The 18,838-nt window shown below is 41.8% G+C and overlaps 1 protein-coding gene across 5 annotated transcripts in view; it reads right to left on the minus strand.

Annotated features, from left to right (window-relative positions):
* Positions 1 to 6,169: 6,169 nt before the first annotated feature.
* The window catches only part of SQOR (sulfide quinone oxidoreductase), a 66,582-nt gene continuing 53,913 nt past the window's right edge, over positions 6,170 to 18,838 (minus strand). For 4 of the 5 annotated variants that reach the window (XM_041742687.1, XM_041742686.1, XM_041742689.1 and 1 more), the window contains exons 7-10: positions 14,058 to 14,241; positions 8,401 to 8,468; positions 7,751 to 7,929; positions 6,170 to 6,456 (exon numbers count right to left, since the gene is read on the minus strand). In XM_041742687.1, the coding sequence (XP_041598621.1) occupies positions 6,399 to 6,456; positions 7,751 to 7,929; positions 8,401 to 8,468; positions 14,058 to 14,241 (489 nt within the window). In that variant the 3' untranslated portion in view covers positions 6,170 to 6,398. Of the gene's footprint in view, positions 6,457 to 7,750; positions 7,932 to 8,400; positions 8,469 to 14,057; positions 14,242 to 18,838 lie in introns of those variants that run through there. The other variant, XM_041742690.1, reaches the window with a different exon arrangement.

Below are 18,838 nucleotides of genomic sequence, written 5' to 3' on the forward strand. Positions count from 1 at the left end.
TTCTCTTTCCTAGCCACATTGAGAACGCCTGTCTGCCATAGAAGATTGACTCAGAGGGAAAAGAATTGGGAGATGGGAAAGAGAAAGTATCTTGACTATATTAATTGACTCCTAGATCTAGCCAAGCCTGAAATCTACCCTTGGATTTCCTAGTTACATGAGCCAGTAAATTCCCCATTTTTGCTTAGGCCTATTTGGGTTGGATTTCTGTCACTTGCAATCACATAAGTCTTAACTAATAGACTCAGCTCAAACTTTACCTTCTTCTGGACATTTTCCCTGAGTGACTAGTAGAAGTCGGTGGCATATACTGAATTCTGTGAGCCTATCAAATAAGACATCTACCTTGGCACTTAACATAAATAATTAAACAGAGCTTACTTAGGACAAAGACTTTCAACTCTGAATCCCCAGGGCCTTATATATATATTAGATACTTCCAAAATGCTTGTGGCAATAATTAATAATGAATTCTTGCAGTTACTGAATGTCTGGAGAGAAAGATTGATTGAGATCAAGAGAGATTGACTACAAAGGGCTTTCTATGATCTAAACTAACTGGCATCAATACAACACAACTTAGGTCAGAGTAGCTGCCCACAGGACCCCTCCAGTAAAAGAACCCACCTGTTTCTATGGGTTATCTCATTACAAATCACTAGGAAGGAACCAGTCAACTTTTTTTTTTTTTGAGGCAGTTAATAACTTCTACCTAGCACAGTGCTTGCTACTTGGTGAGCGCTAGGTAAGAGTCTTCACAATAACCCAATAAGGTAAATTCTACTACAGTCCCCATTTTATAGGCAAGAAAACAGGGCCCAGAGAGTCTCCCCTAGATCACACACTGGCTGGATGCAGATTTGTGCACTTAGCTGCTACTGCACATTGCTAACCTGTAACAAACACTGGGAACTTTCCAGCTCTGAAGGTGAGTTTGAAATGAGGCAGAGAGATGTAGTATCAAGTAACAGAATCCAGTGGAATTTAAGAAACAAAAGAGATGATCATAGAGGAAGGGAGGGAAAAATAAGACGAAATCAGAGAGGGGCAAAAACCGTAAGAGACTCTTAATAACCGGAAACAAACTGAGGGTTGCTGGACGGGGTGGGGGGATGGGGTAACTGGTGATGTGCATTAAGGAGAGCACGATGTGATGAGCACTGGGTGTTATATGCAACAGATAAAAACTGAAAGCTACATCTGAAACTGATACACTGTATATTAACTAATTGAATTTGAATAAAATAAGTTGAGATGCCTGGGTGGCTCAGCCCAGGCATCTCAACTTGGGCATCTGCCCAAGGGCATCTGCCTTGGGCTCAAGGTGTGAACCTGGGGTCCTGGGATTGAGTCCTGTATTGGGCTGCTTCTCCTTCTGCCCATGTCTCTGCCTCTCTCTGTGTGTTTATTTATGAATAAATAAATAAAATCTTTAAAAATAAATGTTAATTTTTAAAAGAGACAGAAAAAAAAAAAAAAAAAAACCCTAACAGAATCCACATGGCTTCCAGTTAGGACAAGGATGCTAGAAGATCATGTGTCATGATCCCATTTCTCCCAGGCAGGTGGGAATTCTTAGTCTAAGGGGAAGTTGTATTTCTGAGGGCTTCATTCAACTACTAGAGTTAACGACAACATAATAGCTTCAGTCTCTGGGCCAAACTGCTAAAAGCTATACCTTGGTTCATTTAGTGCTTACATCAATTCTATGAGGTAGGCATTACTGCCCACCCTACAGGTGACAAAGCAGGTTAAGAAGCTTGAGTTGAATGCTGAGACATTAGTGAATGGGAGAGCCAGCACCCAAATCTAGGTCTGTGGTTCCAAGTCCTGTGTTCCGTTGGGCTGTCTGTCCTCCAAGAAGATCTGAAGCCAGCTGGTGTCCTCGCAGCAACCAGAGTTCCTGCCTTTCTGCAGCTTCTGTGCTACTGTTAGCCTAGAGGTGGCCCCAAATTGTACCTGAGGGATGCAATCGCAGCAGTTGTACTACATGCAAATATGGAAAGCTATAACTTAATTTAGGATTTTTAAAGTGTGCTCTGCTCCAAGAAAGTTAATTTTAAAAATCAATATTGAGGAAGAAAACTGTCCAGTATTTCACCGTCCATCTTTCTCAACTGTCTTTTGTGATCTTTCTACCTGTCTGTTGCAAAGTATTAACCTTGATTTTTCTCTTGCGTATAGACAAGGATTCTCCTTGCAACTTGGCAGTTAACCTAACTAGAGAGACCTGGTCTTCATTAATCCATTAAGAAAGCTTCAGCTTGGGGCACCCTGTGGCTCAGTTGGTTAACGGTCTGCCTTCAGCTCAGGTCATGATCTTGGGGTCCTGGGATTGAGCCCTGCATTGGGCTCCCTGCTCAGGAGGGAGCCAGCTTCTCCCTCTCCCTCTGCCCCTCTCACTCACTCATGCTATCTCTCTCTCTCTCTCTCTCTCTATTTCTCTCTCTCTCTCTCATTCTCTCTTAAATAAATAAAATCTTAAAATATATAAATAACAAAACAAACAAAAAGCTTCAGCTTATCCAAAGCATTTCTCTTGTTCCTTCCTTCCCTGAGATGATCCTGAAAGTTCCAGGTGTGGTCTTAGGGCATGAACTGGGAACTTTGCTTTAAAATCAGACTGGGGGGATCCCTGGGTGGCGCAGCAGTTTGGCGCCTGCCTTTGGCCCAGGGCGCGATCCTGGAGACCCGGGATCGAATCCCACGTGGGGCTCCCGGTGCATGGAGCCTGCTTCTCCCTCTGCCTGTGTCTCTGCCTCTCTCTCTCTCTCTCTCTCTCTCTCTCTCTCTGTGACTATCATAAATAAATAAAAATTAAAAAATAAAATAAAAAATAAAGTTTGGGAACTCACTGTGTCTTCTTTTAAAAAAATAATAAAATCAGACTGGGAAAAATAAAATAAATAAATAAAAAATAAAAAAATAAAAAATAAAATAAAATCAGACTGGAGTTATCCTGCACATTAAAACAATCAGAGAAGCTACTCTTAAATGTTGGGTTACAAAAGCTACCTTCCTCAAAAAGAAGACTACTCCATGTCTGATAATTTTGTTTGTAGGATATGTGAGAAAAGTATCTAGTGCTGACTATATCCCAATACCCTAAGTAGTTATGGGACATACATTCATTACATTAATTAATTAGCAATTTTCTCAGCCATCACAAAGGATCTGTGCTACTTGTGTAGTTAATTACTCACCAATCTACTCTCTACAACCAACCTCTGGGGCTTCAAAACATATCAAGTATAAAACACAAATAGTACTTGCAGTGTGATTCTTTTTGTTTTCAAAAATTTTATATGTGACAGTACTAGGTTGACAGAAAAAGACACCAATATGAGGGATCCCTGGATGGCTCAGCAGTTTAGCACCTGCCTTCGGCCCAGGGTGTGATCCTGGAGAGCCGGGATCGAGTCCCACATAGGGTTCCCTGCGTGGAGCCTGCTTCTCCCTTGGCCTCTCTCTCTGTGTCTGTCATGAATAAATAAGTAAAATCTTCAAAAAGAAAAAGACACCAATATGTTATGAGTTGTGATAACTGGGGGATGGATTTGGAGTAGTTTTTATTCTTTTTGTTTATCCGTTCTCTAAATTTTCTACAAATGTTAGACATAAGAAAAAATACTAAAAATATTTTTAATACCAAAAAAAATCTAAATATGAATCAATACTGTCCTTTGTGACTTAAGTCTCCCTTCCCTCCCTACACACCAGTGGTCCCTAAGTTGCCACCCCAGCTGTTACTACACCCATAGCTCACCCAGGGCTAATGCCAAGGCAAGGAATTTTGGTTCTTAGAAAGAAGGTCCAGAGACAAGAGGAGGGGGCCAAGGAGAGGTTTGTCAAGTCAATAGTTCTGGCCTGGTGTCTCTTCTGTATTCTGAAGGCATCGGCCTCTGGGTAAGACAGAGCTCTCCACAGGGTGGAACCTGCAGCCCCACCATTGGAGAAACCATCCACCTGTGTCTCTATCCTGGTCTTACCCCTTCTTCTGCTGCCTGATCCCAATAACCGGAGGCAGCCCCAAGGGAAGGTCCCACCCTTGGCCAACCCCACCTTTGTGGTAAAGGAGATAAGGTTTCAAAGGCCAAGCTTTTCTGGAATTCTGGCCCATAGTGGTTACCACTCTCTCCAGCCTTGGCAATAAATCTGCCCAGCATAATGTGAATCTATAAGCAATTTCCCGATGCTTGGAGGTCTATCCAGAATGCGTGATCCTAAACAGACCCAGAAGGGTTCACCCTGTAAGGGATTTCAACGTGACTTGACCTGGATCCTCCTCAGCTATCCCCAGAATCCCAGCCCACCCCTAAAAATGCAGAAACCGGCTTTACCCACACTTTTGTTCACACCCAGGGAGAAAGTAACGGCTGGCTACTCCCAGGACCCCCAGGAACTTGCAGAGGAAGGCTTTTGAGGCGAATAGCGCCCAGCTCTCCCTGACTGCATGCCTGCCAGCATGGGCAGGCTGCCAGGAGCCAGGCTGCAGCCACCTCAGGGAGAGATTCAGAATGGAAGGCAGAATAATCCCACCACTGCCTGCTTCCCGAGGATCGTGAATGCAAATGAGGTGAGGAGCGTCTTTTGTGGTTCTGCTCTCCCATCCTAGGACTGGGGTGGGTTGGGAGGGGGTGGGTGACCCCCACGAGTGGGCACTATTAACAGCCATGCCAGGATAACAGAATACTACAGACAAGCCAGATGTGTTGTTACCACAGAAAACATCTTCCAACTTCTATTGCTGGGGTCCGTGGCTGGAGCGGGGCCCTGTTCTCTCCCCGAATATGGGCCACTGAAGAAAGTCTACTTCCCAACCAACCAAGGCCTCAGCCAGCCAGCCCCCTGGCAACCCAGGAAAAGATGAGGAAACCATCACATGAACCACAAAAGTATCTCCTGGGCCAAAATAGTGCTTGGCAGGTAGTACATGCTCAGTGAATATTTGTTGAATTAATGAATGAATGCCTGAGCAGTTTCTCAAGTCATCTGCTGATGACTGTCACTCCAGGAAACCAAAGAGACTTGGTAATCCTAGCTTACACTGTTACCTAAACTAGGTAACTGTTCAGGTTTGAACCCTGAACGACTGTAATCTAAGGCATGGCCTAGACTGCTATGCATTTCCCTTTGTGGAGTTCATAAATAAATATGAAACGTACAAAGCCTTAAAATACCGGATTGAGCTGAGACTGGAAGTTTCTACAAATAAATGGATTGGAAACAAATGACTTTGAAGCCACTGCTGAACTTCAAATAAGTGAACTATTTCCTGCAATATTTCCAATGGAAACACATTCAAAATTCTACTGGCCAAAATTGGGACTGAATGGAACAAATGCTCACCACACACATCAGAATTCCTCTAACCCTACCCTCAATGTGCAGGAGTTCCTTTAAAATCAGGGGCTATAAAAGAGTAAGATTTGCAAGGGATTCAGCAGAGGAAATGTCTGGAAAGTCTAAAGGAGAAGGAAGGGGAGAAGCAGGGTGGACTCTCAGACCATGATGCAGGAGAGGAGCCTGAGATAGGAAGAGGGGAGGGTAGGAGGATTGGGGAAAGAGAACCTCTGGCGACACAGTTCTAAGGCCGTTTCAGCTAGGGTGATGGGAAATCATGGAGCCAGCCACATCCACCAGTGATGGGCCAGCACTCAGTTATTAGCCTGGAGGAGGTGTGGCCTCAGCACAAACATGGTGGCAGAGCCAAGGGGCAGCAGCCACTATACCCCTGCAGAGAAGTCCTAAGCATCACGTGTTCAGGCCTGTCACACACATGGTTTGAAATAATATTTTCCCTGGAGTGACTTTTCTGTGAATCCAAACAGGCTCTGGTGAAATTAGGCCAGCTATCACCGGAACACTTACAGTAGATAACAGGTAAGCTCCCACCACCAACTTCTGCTCCCAACTGCTATAACTTTTCATTCCGCTAGTCAAGATAAAATTGTCTCATAGAGGCCCCTGGGTGGCTCAGTTGGTTAAGCATCTGCCTTCAGCTCAAGTGATGATCCCAGGGTCCTGAGATCGAGCCCTTTCAGGCTCACTGCTAGGCAAGGAGTCTGCTTCTCTCTTTCTCTGCCCCTCTCCCTACTCATTCTCTCCCTTTCTCCCTCTCTCTTAAATAAATAAAATCTTTTTAAAAAATGGTCTCATAGAATCTCAATCAATGGCAAGCTTTTATTTAAAAAATAGAAATCTATTGTTTCATTTGAATATTTCCAAAGAATCAAACTCATCCTGGGCAGACCACATGGTGGCTATCCAGAGCACTGAAAAGGGAGCCATTTGGTCACCATGATCCAGCAGTAAATTCTTCGAGCGGGGTTAGGTTTTAAGTTCTTCATGCTGCTCTTGATCAATCAGCAACTGTGACTGGGGTTCAGAAACCATCCTTAACTCATCCCCAGATGGAACAACTTGCGCAGAAATGCTGGTCCTCCCCAGTAACCCCTGGAAGAGATGACCGAAGAAGATTATTTGCACTGGAAAAGATGAGGGTGACTTCAGCAACAGGAAGTTGAAAGGGAAGTCAGGTTGCTCAAAGCACATGCTTCTCAGCACATAAAGCAAGACTTGTCTAGTAGAAGAAAGTAGTAGTAGTAGTAGTAGTAGTAGTAGTAGTAGTAGTAGTAATAGTAGAAAGATCCCATGACCAGCAGGGGACAACCTACATTGGATCCTGGCTTTGACAAAGACTTGCTATAGGATTCTGGACATGTGGACTCAATTCAGCAAACTGGCCTGAAGCCTGTACTACATACAAACTGCAATCCTCTGTATTCTCATTTGCTCCCAAATTAAGTACAGGTAGGTCAGTGCCCTACTACATTTTGGAGCAGATATATTTCCTTGCTGTGGGACGGTCTTGTGCCTTTGAGGATGTTTCGCAACATCTCTGGGCTCTGCTCACTAGATGTTCCTAGTGGTGACAAATACATCTCTCAGTATTGCCAAATGTCCCCTAGGGGGCAAAATCGCCCCTGGATGAAAGCCACTAGTGTACATACCCTGACTTAACTATCTCCTAAGGGTTCGGAGATAGTTAAATTGCCAAAGACAAAGAGGAACAATTAATTTTTTATTGCTCTATTTACTTCTTGAATGCCTTCTATGTAGCTATCTTTCTATGTGTCATCTCATTAATCCTCATCCTGTGAGGCAACGTTAATTTCATTTTGCAGATAAGAAACTTGATCATAGAGTGTTTAAGCAACTTGCCCTAGGACACACAGCTAGAGAATGGCAGAAGCAGGACTCAGACACAAGTCTGACTCCAAAGCTTATGCTCTTAATCACTAGGTTTTATTTTTCCTGGAACACAATAAAAATAAAAGGTGGCAGATGAAAAAGGACTTGACACATGAAAGTGATTTACTATTATTATTATTTTAGTTTTAGTTTTAGTTTTATTATTAATCAGGCAGCAAGAACGAGCCAGGGCACAAGAAACAGAAGACTTGGTCACTGCCAAAAATGAAGAGAAGAGGCTGCCTCCCTCTGTGATTGGCAGATACGGGATCACCCCCTTTCCTCACCCAGAGCAGCCTCTTTCTCACCAAGTACGGTTGAGGCTTCAGATCCTTTTTAAGCTGCCATCACTAATCCACAAGAAACTACACAACAAAGCAGATCCCATCCACCAGTTCTGGTTTGGGTCATGATTTCTCCTCTACCCAGGCCTCCTTGATATAACCACCGGGCACACGCCAGTGAGACGTGTCTCTACCCTCAGTGATGACCTTACCTTAGCATCATATTCCAGTACAGGAAAGGCATCAGGTCAGCCTTCATGAGGTACATGGTAAGTCGCTCCCTGCTCTGGTCAAAGGGGAAGGTTTCCAGCGGCTGAGCATTGTAGTCGAATTCCGCAAGAATCACACGGTTGTAGCCAGTCACCAGTGGACACGAGGTGTAGCCATCATACTATATTTGCATGCGAGATCAAGTTGGAAAGTGGCTTTTTTTCATGGTATTATATAAATACCTTAGAATGTATTATTTACTTTAAATAGTTGCAATTTTGTCTATTTTAATTTTTTGCACAGGAAAAAATGCAAATTCTATACAAAAATATATACTAAAGGCAAAAATTAAAGTGCCCATATTAAGAAAGTGGCAGAGGACACCTGAGTGGCTCAGCAGGTTCAGCGCCTGCCTTCAGCCCGGGGTGTGATGCCGGGGTCCCGAGATCAAGTCCCACATCGGGCTCCCTGCATGGAGCCTGCATCTCATTTTGTCTAGGTGTCTGCCGTCTGCCTCTCTTTCTCTCTGTCTCTCATGAATAAATAAATAAAATCTTAAAAAAAAAAAAAGTGGCAGAATTGTGGGAAAACACTGCTTTCATGAAGAATAGGAGATGATAGAGACAGGGTTTTTTTTATGAGGCATACAAACCTTTTTTGTTGGTTTTTTATTCTTCATAATCAGAGAAATTGTTCTGTCAAGTATTCCTGACTGGGCAGCTATAAGAGAAATGGAAAAGTCAGAAAGATAAGCACTCCGGTTTTCAAAGAAAACTAATTTGCAAATAAATGCAAACAAGAAGCCTCCATTCCCTGTCCCTCTAAATTTTAACTAGAACATGGCTCACCTTACCTCTCGAAGTTCTGGCTACCAGGAGGGGTTCCTTAATTCATCAAAGGGCCACACAGATGCCTCTAAGTTTGAAACTCAAGAGCCAGTTCTCTCCAAACATGAGAGAGAGAGAGGGTAAGGATGACCCCCCCCCAAACCCAGTCCTCCTACTCCTAGGAGTCAGTGGTTGACAACTTGGACTGTGCATCCAGAATCCCCCAGACTACTCAGATATCCTTTTGTCCTTGTTCAGACAGCCTCAACCGCCCCAGGTATATTCAATTAGGCCAAACAGTTAGCTTTCCTCTGTACTGGAATGCCCTGGCTAAGCCTGGACCAGATACAGTCAGACAGGTAGACAGATGTTTTTGGTTTTAGATGGCAAGAGTGGGAGACTGCTCTTTTTATTATGAAAACATTCAAACTCTATCCCATCATAGATGGCACTTTTTTTTTTTTTTCTGGAGTGTGGAGCAAACATCACAACCATTCACCTGTAAATATTTCATGTGTATCTCTGATATATGAGGAACTTTTAAAATATGAACATAATAGCATTTTTAACACCTGAAATACTAGCAATAATATCAGCTAATCCCTGTGTGTTCAATTTTGAATAATCAGGATTGCCCCCTGGGTGGCTCAGCGTTTGAGCACCTGCCTTTGGCCGGGGCGTGATCCTGGGAGTCTTGGGATCGAGTCCTGCATTGGGCTCCCTGCATGGAGCCTGCTTCTCTGTCTGCCTGTGTCTCTGCCTCTCTCTCTCTCTCTCTCTCTCTCTCTCTCTCTGTGTCTCTCATGAATAAATAGGTGAAATCTTTAAAAAAATAAAAATAAAAATTCAAGCAGTTTGTGTCTCTCCAGGTGGAAAACTAGATTTACTTTTGAAGAAAGATGGGTTATGTTTATACTGTAAAATGCTCATTAAAGCCATTGTTTTGTGATCTCCAAAATCAGGAGTCAACTTCTTATGCAAAGGAAAATTCTCCCACGGTGCCTGGTTGGCTCAGTCAGTTAAGTGTCCAAACCTTGATTTTGGCTCAGGTCATGATCTCAGGGTCGTGAGATGAAGCCTCCCTTTTCTCCCGTTTGGCTCTGTGTTGGGCATGGAGTCTGTTTAGGATTCTCTCTCTCCCTCTTCCTCTGTCCCTCACTCCTTCTCTAAAAATAATAATAATAATAATAAAATAAAGGAAAACTTTACACTTGTGGGCCCAGAGGTAAATATAAAAAATATTATGTAACAAGAAAGAAAATAAAGTTTTATTAATGAAATCCAAAATATAAAAATAATTTTTTGTAATGTAGGCCTACTAGTGAGAAGAATGGAATTCTTTTCCCAAACCTCAGTAGTCCCTATCATCAAATTGATTACAAATGTTAACCAATAGAAATGATTCCTAGCCAGCTGTACAAAAGCAGCAGGTTGCATTTGGCCAGCAGAGTATAACTTGCTGATGCCCAAATCGAAAGAGCAATAAATTTTTTTTCCCAAAATGAGGAGGTTCCAAAAAATGAGTAAATAACTCTGCTTAAAAATATAAACTGGCTGGGGCACCTAGGTGGCTTAATTGGTTAAGAATCCAACTCTTGACTCCAGCTCAGGTCATGACCTTAGGGTCATGATCTCAGGGTCATGAGATTGAGCCAATGTCCGGCTCTATGCTCAGCTGGGAATCTGCTTGAAATTCTTTTATATATATTATTTATATTATATTATATTATAAATTATAATAATTATAATATTAATATTATAATTGTAATAAGTATATTATTATAATAATTATATTAATTGTAATATTACAATATTAATTATATTATTATATAATATATAACATAATTATTATATGTAATATAATTATATATTATATATGATATAATTATTAATATTATATATAATCATATACAATATATTATGTATTTATATAATATATAGATTATATATGGATTTATATATAAAATATATTTATATATAATATTTATAAATAGAAATTATATATACAATATATAATATATATTATATAAATTATATTATATAAAAATATATTTTATATATATATATAAACAGGATGCCCTCATTGTTTTGACATCTCTAAAGATCCTATTTCCATTTTGGAAAACTTTGTTACCCTTTGAGAGCCATGTAGAGTTTGGAATCTTTATTGAGAAGACCCAAGGAGGACTCTGCAGCAGAGCATCAAGGCCAACAGAAGAGGAGAAACAATGGCCAGTAGGTGTCACCTGCAGAGATGTTGGGACCCAGGAAGTAGTCACATTGTCCAGGTTTAAGGGTGTGCTGTGTATGAAAGTGTATGTAAATTGTGGGGTTTTCCTGTATTATAATCCCCTTCTGTTATGGCCAAACCTTCTGTTAACTTTTGTTAAAGCTCACATCCTGGTCTTGATTGTGGTGTGGGTAATTAAGGGAGAATCTTGTGGAAGAGAAAGAGGCATGAGCCATGGGAAAGCTAGACTCAGTGTGGCGAGATGGGGGTCTCACAGCAGCATAGTGGTCTGGAATGAGGCAAGACATCTGGTTGGGTGGCAAGTAAAAACAAGGATGGGTTATGGAACAAGTGAAAGCCTTGCTAGGGATACTCAGAACACCTGGGGAAGGAAATCTAATGAGAAATGTAGATCCACTTGGGGAACACTGGGACGTCTGTTATTTTGTCACTATTGAAATGACATATATATGCATTTAACATGAATACAATAAAAGCATTCACTGCAGTACTGTTTGAAATAAAAATGGATTGAGGGGCACCTGGGTGGCTCAGTCGGTTAAGCATTTACCTTTGGCTCAGGTTATGATCCCAGGACTGGGATCACTAGAATCTAGCCCTGCATGGGGTTCCCTGCTCCTCAGGGAGCCTGCTTCTCCCTCTGCCTCTGCCCCTCCCCCTGCTTGTGTGTTCCTGCACAAGCTCACTCTCTCTCTCTTTCTCTCTCTCTCTCTCAAATAAATAAATAAAATCTTTAAAACAAAAAGAAATACAAATGTGGGCAGCCCGGGTGGCTCAGCAGTTTAGCGCTGCCTTCGGCCCAGGGCCTGATCCTGGAGACCTGGGATCGAGTCCCATGTCGGGCTCCCTGCATGGATCCTGATTCTCCCTCTGCCTGTGTCTCTGCTTCTGTGTGTGTGTGTGTGTGTGTGTGTCTCATGAATAAATAAATAAAATCTTTAAAAAAAAAAAAAAGAAATACAAATGTATTGGAAACCACACAAATATAAATTCAGAGTAGACTCATTAAGTAAATTCTGGAGCAACCATACAATAGAATACAGACTGGAAAAAAACAGATGTAAAAATAATAAGGATGCTCTCTACATAGTCAGGAGGAACGTAGAAGCAAAGCAAATGCAAAGCAAGGCCAGGAGCTAGATTTCTCACTTATAACTTTTTGTATAATCATATTTAATATTATCTATTCAGAACAGTGAATGAAATGTTTGAAGTCAGCCACAAACTGGGTAATCTGGACCTCACATGCATCCACAGGCATTTTTCACACAGAAATTCAGCAGGTTACATTAAGAGAAACCTAAATGTAGAGTGCCATCCCACAGTCTACCTATAAATCACAAAGAGAAAAGACATCATTACAGCAGAGAGAACCCACAGGCATCCTTTCACCCAGAGAAATCCAGCTTCACCAAGGACAAGACAAGCTAACATGGCAGGCTACTAAGTGAGGCAGTGGGAGGAACACAGCCTCACGTGTGGAGGGTCTTACCCTTCAGGATCACCTGAATCTAATTTTAAGAAAGCAACCAGACAATTCTAAGTTATGGGATGTTCTACAAGACAACCAACTCTTCAAAAATGCCAATGCTGTGAAAGTCATAAAACAAATGTCAGAAGGCCTGTTCTAGATTAAAGGAAGCCAAAGAGACAGGACATCCAATGTAGTGTTAACTGGCTCATGGATTTAAGGGGAGAAGATAATAAAGGCCATTTTTACAAAAACTAGAGAAATCTAAACTGGCTTGTATAAAAGATTATTAATATGAGATAATACAGTGTTCAATTCCTTGGACATGATAATCGTCTCATGGATATAGAGGAGAAAGTCCTTTTTCTTAAGAGATGCAGGTCGAAGTGTCTGAGGGTGAAGTATTATTATGTCAAAACTCACTTTCAGGGAAGCCCGGGTGGCTCAGCGGTTTAGCGCCGCCTTCAGCCCAGGGCCTGATCCTGGAGACCCGGGATTGAGTCCCACGTCGGGCTCCTGGCATGGAGCCTGCTTCTCCCTCTGCCTGTGTCTGTCTGTCTCTCTCTCTCTCTCTCTCGAATAAATAAAGTCTTAAAAAAAAACTCACTTTTTTTTAAAGATTTATTTCTTTACTTATTTATGATAGACATAGAGAGAAAGAGAGAGGCAGAGACACAGGAGGAGGGAGAAGCAGGCTTCATGCCGGGAGCCCGACGTGGGACGCGATCCCAGGACTCCAGGATTGTGCCCTGGGCCAAAGGCAGGCATCAAACCGCTGAGCCACCCAGGGATCCCCAAAACTCACTTTCAAATGACTCAGTAAAAAAATGTCCAAAGAGTAATAAAGCAAATGTTACAAAAGATATCAACTGGTAAATATCTGAAGGGTAATATGAATATTCATTGTACTTTCCTTCAAATTTTTCACAGGTTTGAGATTTTTGAAGTAAAAAGTTGGGGGGAAATTATTAATAATGAAAAAGACATTCAGTGGGTCTCCTGGAAAGCCCTTCTTAGGCTGCAATAGTGAAAATAACACACACACACACACACACACACAAAGAAAATAACACAACACGTTCTGCAGGTGTGCAATTCACACAAAACACTCTCATCCCCAGCAGCAGGAATTGTCTGCGTTTTACAGCATCTGGAGAAGACAGTTCCTGTCTGTAGAGGACAGCATCTAAAAGGCAATTCTCCTCATCACTGCTAGTGCAGAACATGGTGGTAAAGAATTTAGTTTTCCAGGCTAAGGCCTTAATCGTGTACCAATCAGGGCACGCTCCACTGTATTTGTCCTAACAGAACAATTTTCTGGTCTGCAAGCTTTCATTGACTTGCATGTGTTTCTTGTGGAAACAAATGCTTCCCCAGCTTTATGGTGTTTCAAGTAGAAGAAAAACAGCCAACCTGCCTAGTGTCATAGGCCAAAAAGGCCACGGATACGAGAGTGCCAGTATGAGAAGAGAATTCCAGAAAGCTGGAGAAGTGCTACCTTCTCCCTAACGCCTTGTCCCCTGAAAACAACTACTCGAACCTAAAAAAAGGCAGATGAGGTCATGCTACTCTTTCTTCTTTACATGATAGTAAGTTCACAGACAACTTGGCTTCTGTGTCAGGGAGGCTAACGTCATTTTTAGGCCACAAAAGCTTCCTTATTAATGGAATGCCGCTTGTGCCAAGCCTTATTTTTGTTATGATGGTGCCTCAGGGTGACATCATTCTGGGAGAATACGAATCATAGTTCATTCTCTTACCTACAGCAGCAGCGGTCTTCGACGTGGGAAGGTTAGTGCAGTCCCCAATCCCAAACACATTTGGGTATTTCTTGTGTTGAAGAGTTTCTTTATCCACATCCACCCAACCCACAGCGTCAGCCACAGGACTCGTCTTGAGGACATCTGGTGAGCTCATTGGTGGGGTCACATGAAGCATTTCATACTACAAAGAAGGAAAGCATCCAAATTTGTGTTTTTCCCAGTATTTCTACAGCCCCACAAGCTGTGCCCCGATCTCCCTTACCCATACACTGTACTACAGCTGCGTGGCGCACTGGACACTTTGTGTTTGTACTGATCCACGCCCTCTCCCGGCCCTTCAGTGCTCCCATGCAGCACGGTGATAAAACAACTAACCATTCTGCTTGATGTGGCCTCTCCGTAAGGAGCGGACACAAACCTTCTGGGCAGGAGGTGGGGGAGAATCAAACACTGCGATGATCCTAACTAACGTTCTGAAAGAACCCACTGATGTTGCTAGTGTTACTAAAGCCAAGGCAATGGGGTTTCTCAGTTGCTCTCTCCCTGGTTCTCAGCTGTCTACTTGTAAAGTCCGGTACCTCGGTTTTATTCTGCAAAAAAGTTCTGCGCAGAGTCCCTGAAACCTGGGAAGGTTGTGTTTGGAGCCGGTGAGTGAGCATCATTTCCAAACATAGGCAGACTCTCGATACATAAAGGAAATCACCGACATGCCAATTTAATGTGAAAGAAAGGGTGGTGAGAATATTAGCTAGCATTTTGGAGGAGAGAGGGATCTGATTCAGTAAAGGGTTTACCGAACAGTATAGGGGACAAGGTGGATTTTTTTCTTTTTTCCCAGAAAAACCTACAGCAACAGTACCCTTGGCAGCACTGCACTAACCCACCCTGATCAATTTGGATAGTTCATTTAATTTTTTTATGTAATTCTTTTTTGTTTGTTTACAAAATATATTTGTAGTTTATCCTTTTTATTCCTTTTATTTATAAACTCCATGTCGAAATTTCAAACTTATTTAAGGGTCCCAAAACATTTCATTAAGGTGAAAACTTCAGCATCTTAAGACAATCCCAATCTTGTGATAGTCAAAGCTCCTTGTTTCCGCAAGGAGGACCATGCCTTAATCAGGGCTTGGCAATCCGTGACAGTGGAAGGAGTTAAGGAAGTGGCTTGTATTTAATTCCACTCTCAAACAATTATAAGCATGGGTAGCCTTGAGGTAAAACAGTGCTGTCAATGGCTAGTGTTCTTCTGAAGGTGATCTTGGGTGGTTCTTTACAGGCACAAGTCCCTGAGCCTGGCTCTGTTCATGAACGTGGAGACTGAGCAATTCTGTAGGATAATGTATGAAATGGCCAACAACCATCATCCACCAAATTATTAAGGCTATGTCTGTTTTTCTATAGTTAACTAGAACCACTTATTTTTTTAGCTGAGGGTAAAAATCTCACCAGAGTCATCTCTATCTATTGGCGTTAATGCGCTTAAATTTCACAAGTAGCACGTGAATTCCGTATATCTTTGCTAAAAGGAAAGTTAAATATTTCCATATAATCATCAGAAGGACATGAAGGTTTACTTGAGCTAACATCCTACAAAAGATATACTAAGGTCTGCTTTATAGATTTATTGAAAATTGACATAGGCATTTAGCTGTAGCTTGTCCTTTATTCATTATTCCCACAAACCACGTGTGATAAATAACTTCAGTTGTCCTTCATTAGCATCATCTATTGAGAATAGTGGTCTTCAAACTTTAATGTTTGTAAGGAGCATTTGGGAGACTTGTGGGAAATGCAGGTTCCTGGGTCCCACCACCCTGAGATTCCAATACAGCTGGTCTGCGTAAGCACAGGAATCTGTACTTTAACAAAATCTCCTAGCAATTCTGACATATGAGACCTGAAAGTGACCGCCTTAGAAGCTCTGACTTGAAGGAACAGGTTCTTTTACAATGAAAAACAGATGTTATTATATGGACCTTCACCTTCCATTTGCTTATCTATAAATAAATATTACAGTTTAAAAAAATGTTACAGTTGACTGTTGAACAATGCAGGGTTAGGCTATAGGCCTTCTTTTTCTTATCTTTTCCTTTTTTAAAGATTCTTTACAGTGGTGGTTCTCAATCCTGCTTGTATATGAGAATTATCAAAGGAAGTTGAAACTCCCAATGATCGGTCCACCCCCCCCCCCAAACTAATTAAAATCTGTGAGCGTTAGACTTAGACATCAGAACATTTAAAAGCTCCCCAGGTGATTCCAGTGTGCAGTCAGGACTGAGAGCCACTGCTTTAACACCTCTTGGTAGATTTTTTTGAAATTCATATAGTTTTTAAAGATTGTATTTATTTTTTTAAAAGATTTTATTTCTTTATTCATGAGAGGCACAGAGAGAGAGAGAGAGAGGCAGAGGGAGAAGGAGGCTCCATGCATGGAGCCCGACGCAGGACTCGATCCCAGGTCTCCAGGATCATGCCCTGGGCCAAAGGCGGCACCAAACTGCTGGGGCACCGGGGCTGCCCTGTATTTATTTTTTGAGGGAGAGAAAGAGAACAAGTAGGTAAAGTGGCAGGCAAAGGGAGAGGGAGAAGCAGGCTCCCCACTGAGCCGGGAGCCCAATGTGGGGTTTGATCCCAAGACCCCGAGATCAGGACCTGAGCAGAAGGCAGACACTTAACCAACTGAGCCACCCAGGCACCCCTGAAATTGATATTTTAAGGGTAGAATTGGGTCTGGAAAGAAAATCTGAAATCCTATCATTCAAGAGAACACAAATATTATTTTTTTCTTTACAAACCCTTTGGAAGAACCATTTATTTATCCAATTCCCTATCCACAACTTCAACTATCCACAGTACAGCTAAGAACCAAAGTAAAAAAGACCAAATAACAAAATTAAGTTCATGCACTCAAGCTCATACACTTTCCTCATGAAAGTATGCTGTGCACCCTCACTTGTAGCCCATTCACTTTTACTTAATACAGAATTGAACAAATGTGGCGATCTCATTTTCCAGTCAATAAGGAATTAGCAGCAGCAGCTTAAAGATCTAAAGCTGGAGGGACCTGCCACTTACAACTGCCTGACAGCCAGGAAAGAAAACTGGAAAAGTACAAAAAGGACACACACAAAAATCAAATCACAGAGGAGTCTGAGACCATTTTATAAGGTGAGAACTAGCCCTACTAGGCCCTAGGAGCATAACTATACAAAAGCTATTCAAACTCATGACCCTGAGCTGAGGCAAGCAAATATGAGATGAACTTGGGACATTCTGTGACACCAGAAACCAAAAAAGTGCTCAAAAATATGATGGTGACATGTCCCAAGGGCAGAGCCATTTTGAAAGGGTTCCTACTGACCAAATCTGGGACAATGTGAGCACCAAAATAATTAGACAATAATGAATTATAAACCATTGGGGGTAAAAACAGGATTCATGAATTCATACCAATAACCAGTTAATTAAGAGAGAAGGGAAGGCTTTTGTAGACAGAATACTAACAGACTACTGTTAAAGTAGAAAGAATGCTTGATTATGAAAATCACCATTTTGCAACTGCCATAGTAAAGGCTGGATTAGGAAAATCATCAGTGGATGGTAAATCCAGTGGGAAACTTAATGAGGAGGGAGTAGGGTGTTTGTTTAGTCAAGTGTCTCCCTATAGACTTCTTATAAGTAGCAAGGGAGAAAAAGAGTAGTAATATTACAGTGGAGAAAATTGGGCCATCTCTTGAATGGTGATCCAAATGAACATCATCAGCGAGGGGCAGGTGACCACTATGTGCTCTCAAATGTGATACACTAGAAAGACATGACATCGCTTACATAGTATTTCACCCTAAAATGCATAGCCTGAAACTGATCACAAGAAAACATAAACCTAAAATGAGGAACATTCTATTAAAAAATAAAGTGCTGGAGGTGGGGGGCTATATTATTCCAAAATACCAACAAAGAAAGGCTGTAGAGATGTTCCAGATCAAAGGATGCTCAAGAGACATCACAATTACAGGCAATTCCTACCTGTTGACTGGGTTCTGCCCTGAAGGGAAAAGAGCACCATAAATGCTACTGGGTCAATCAACAAAATTAGAATATAAATGGTAGTTTAAAATACTGGGGATCCCTGGGTGGCTCAGCGGTTTGGCCCCTGCCTTTGGCTCAGGGTGTGATCCTGGATCGATTCCCACATTGGGCTCCCTGCATGGAGCCTGCTTCTCCCTCTGCCTGTGTCTCTGCCTCTCTCTCTCTCTCTCTCTATCATAAATAAATAAATAAATAAATAAATAAATAAATAAATAAATAATCTTTAAAAATAAAATAAAATACTGTACCTATGCTAAATTTCCTGAATTGATAACTGTACTGTGTTTATGTAAGAGAATAAGGATCTCTTTAAGATTTACAGTACAGTGTTTAGGTAAAGGGCTATGATGTATGATGTATAATTCATCTTTAGATGCTTTGAGAATATATTCTACTATATTCTATACTATTTTATGTGGGGGGAGAGAGAGAGACAGAGAGAGACAGGGAGAGATCAAATGATAAAGCCAATAAGGTAAAACTCTATAATAAATGAATCTAGGGGGATCCCTGGGTGGCGCAGTGGTTTGGCGCTTGCCTTTGGCCCAGGGCGCGATCCTGGAGACCCGGGATCGAATCCCACATCAGGCTCCCGGTGCATGGAGCCTGCTTCTCCCTCTGCCTATGTCTCTGCCCCTCTCTCTCTCTCTTTGTGACTATCATAAATAAATAAAAATTTTAAAAAA

The sequence above is a fragment of the Vulpes lagopus genome, chromosome 2 (genome assembly GCF_018345385.1).
Source record: "Vulpes lagopus strain Blue_001 chromosome 2, ASM1834538v1, whole genome shotgun sequence".
Lineage (NCBI taxonomy): Eukaryota > Metazoa > Chordata > Mammalia > Carnivora > Canidae > Vulpes > Vulpes lagopus.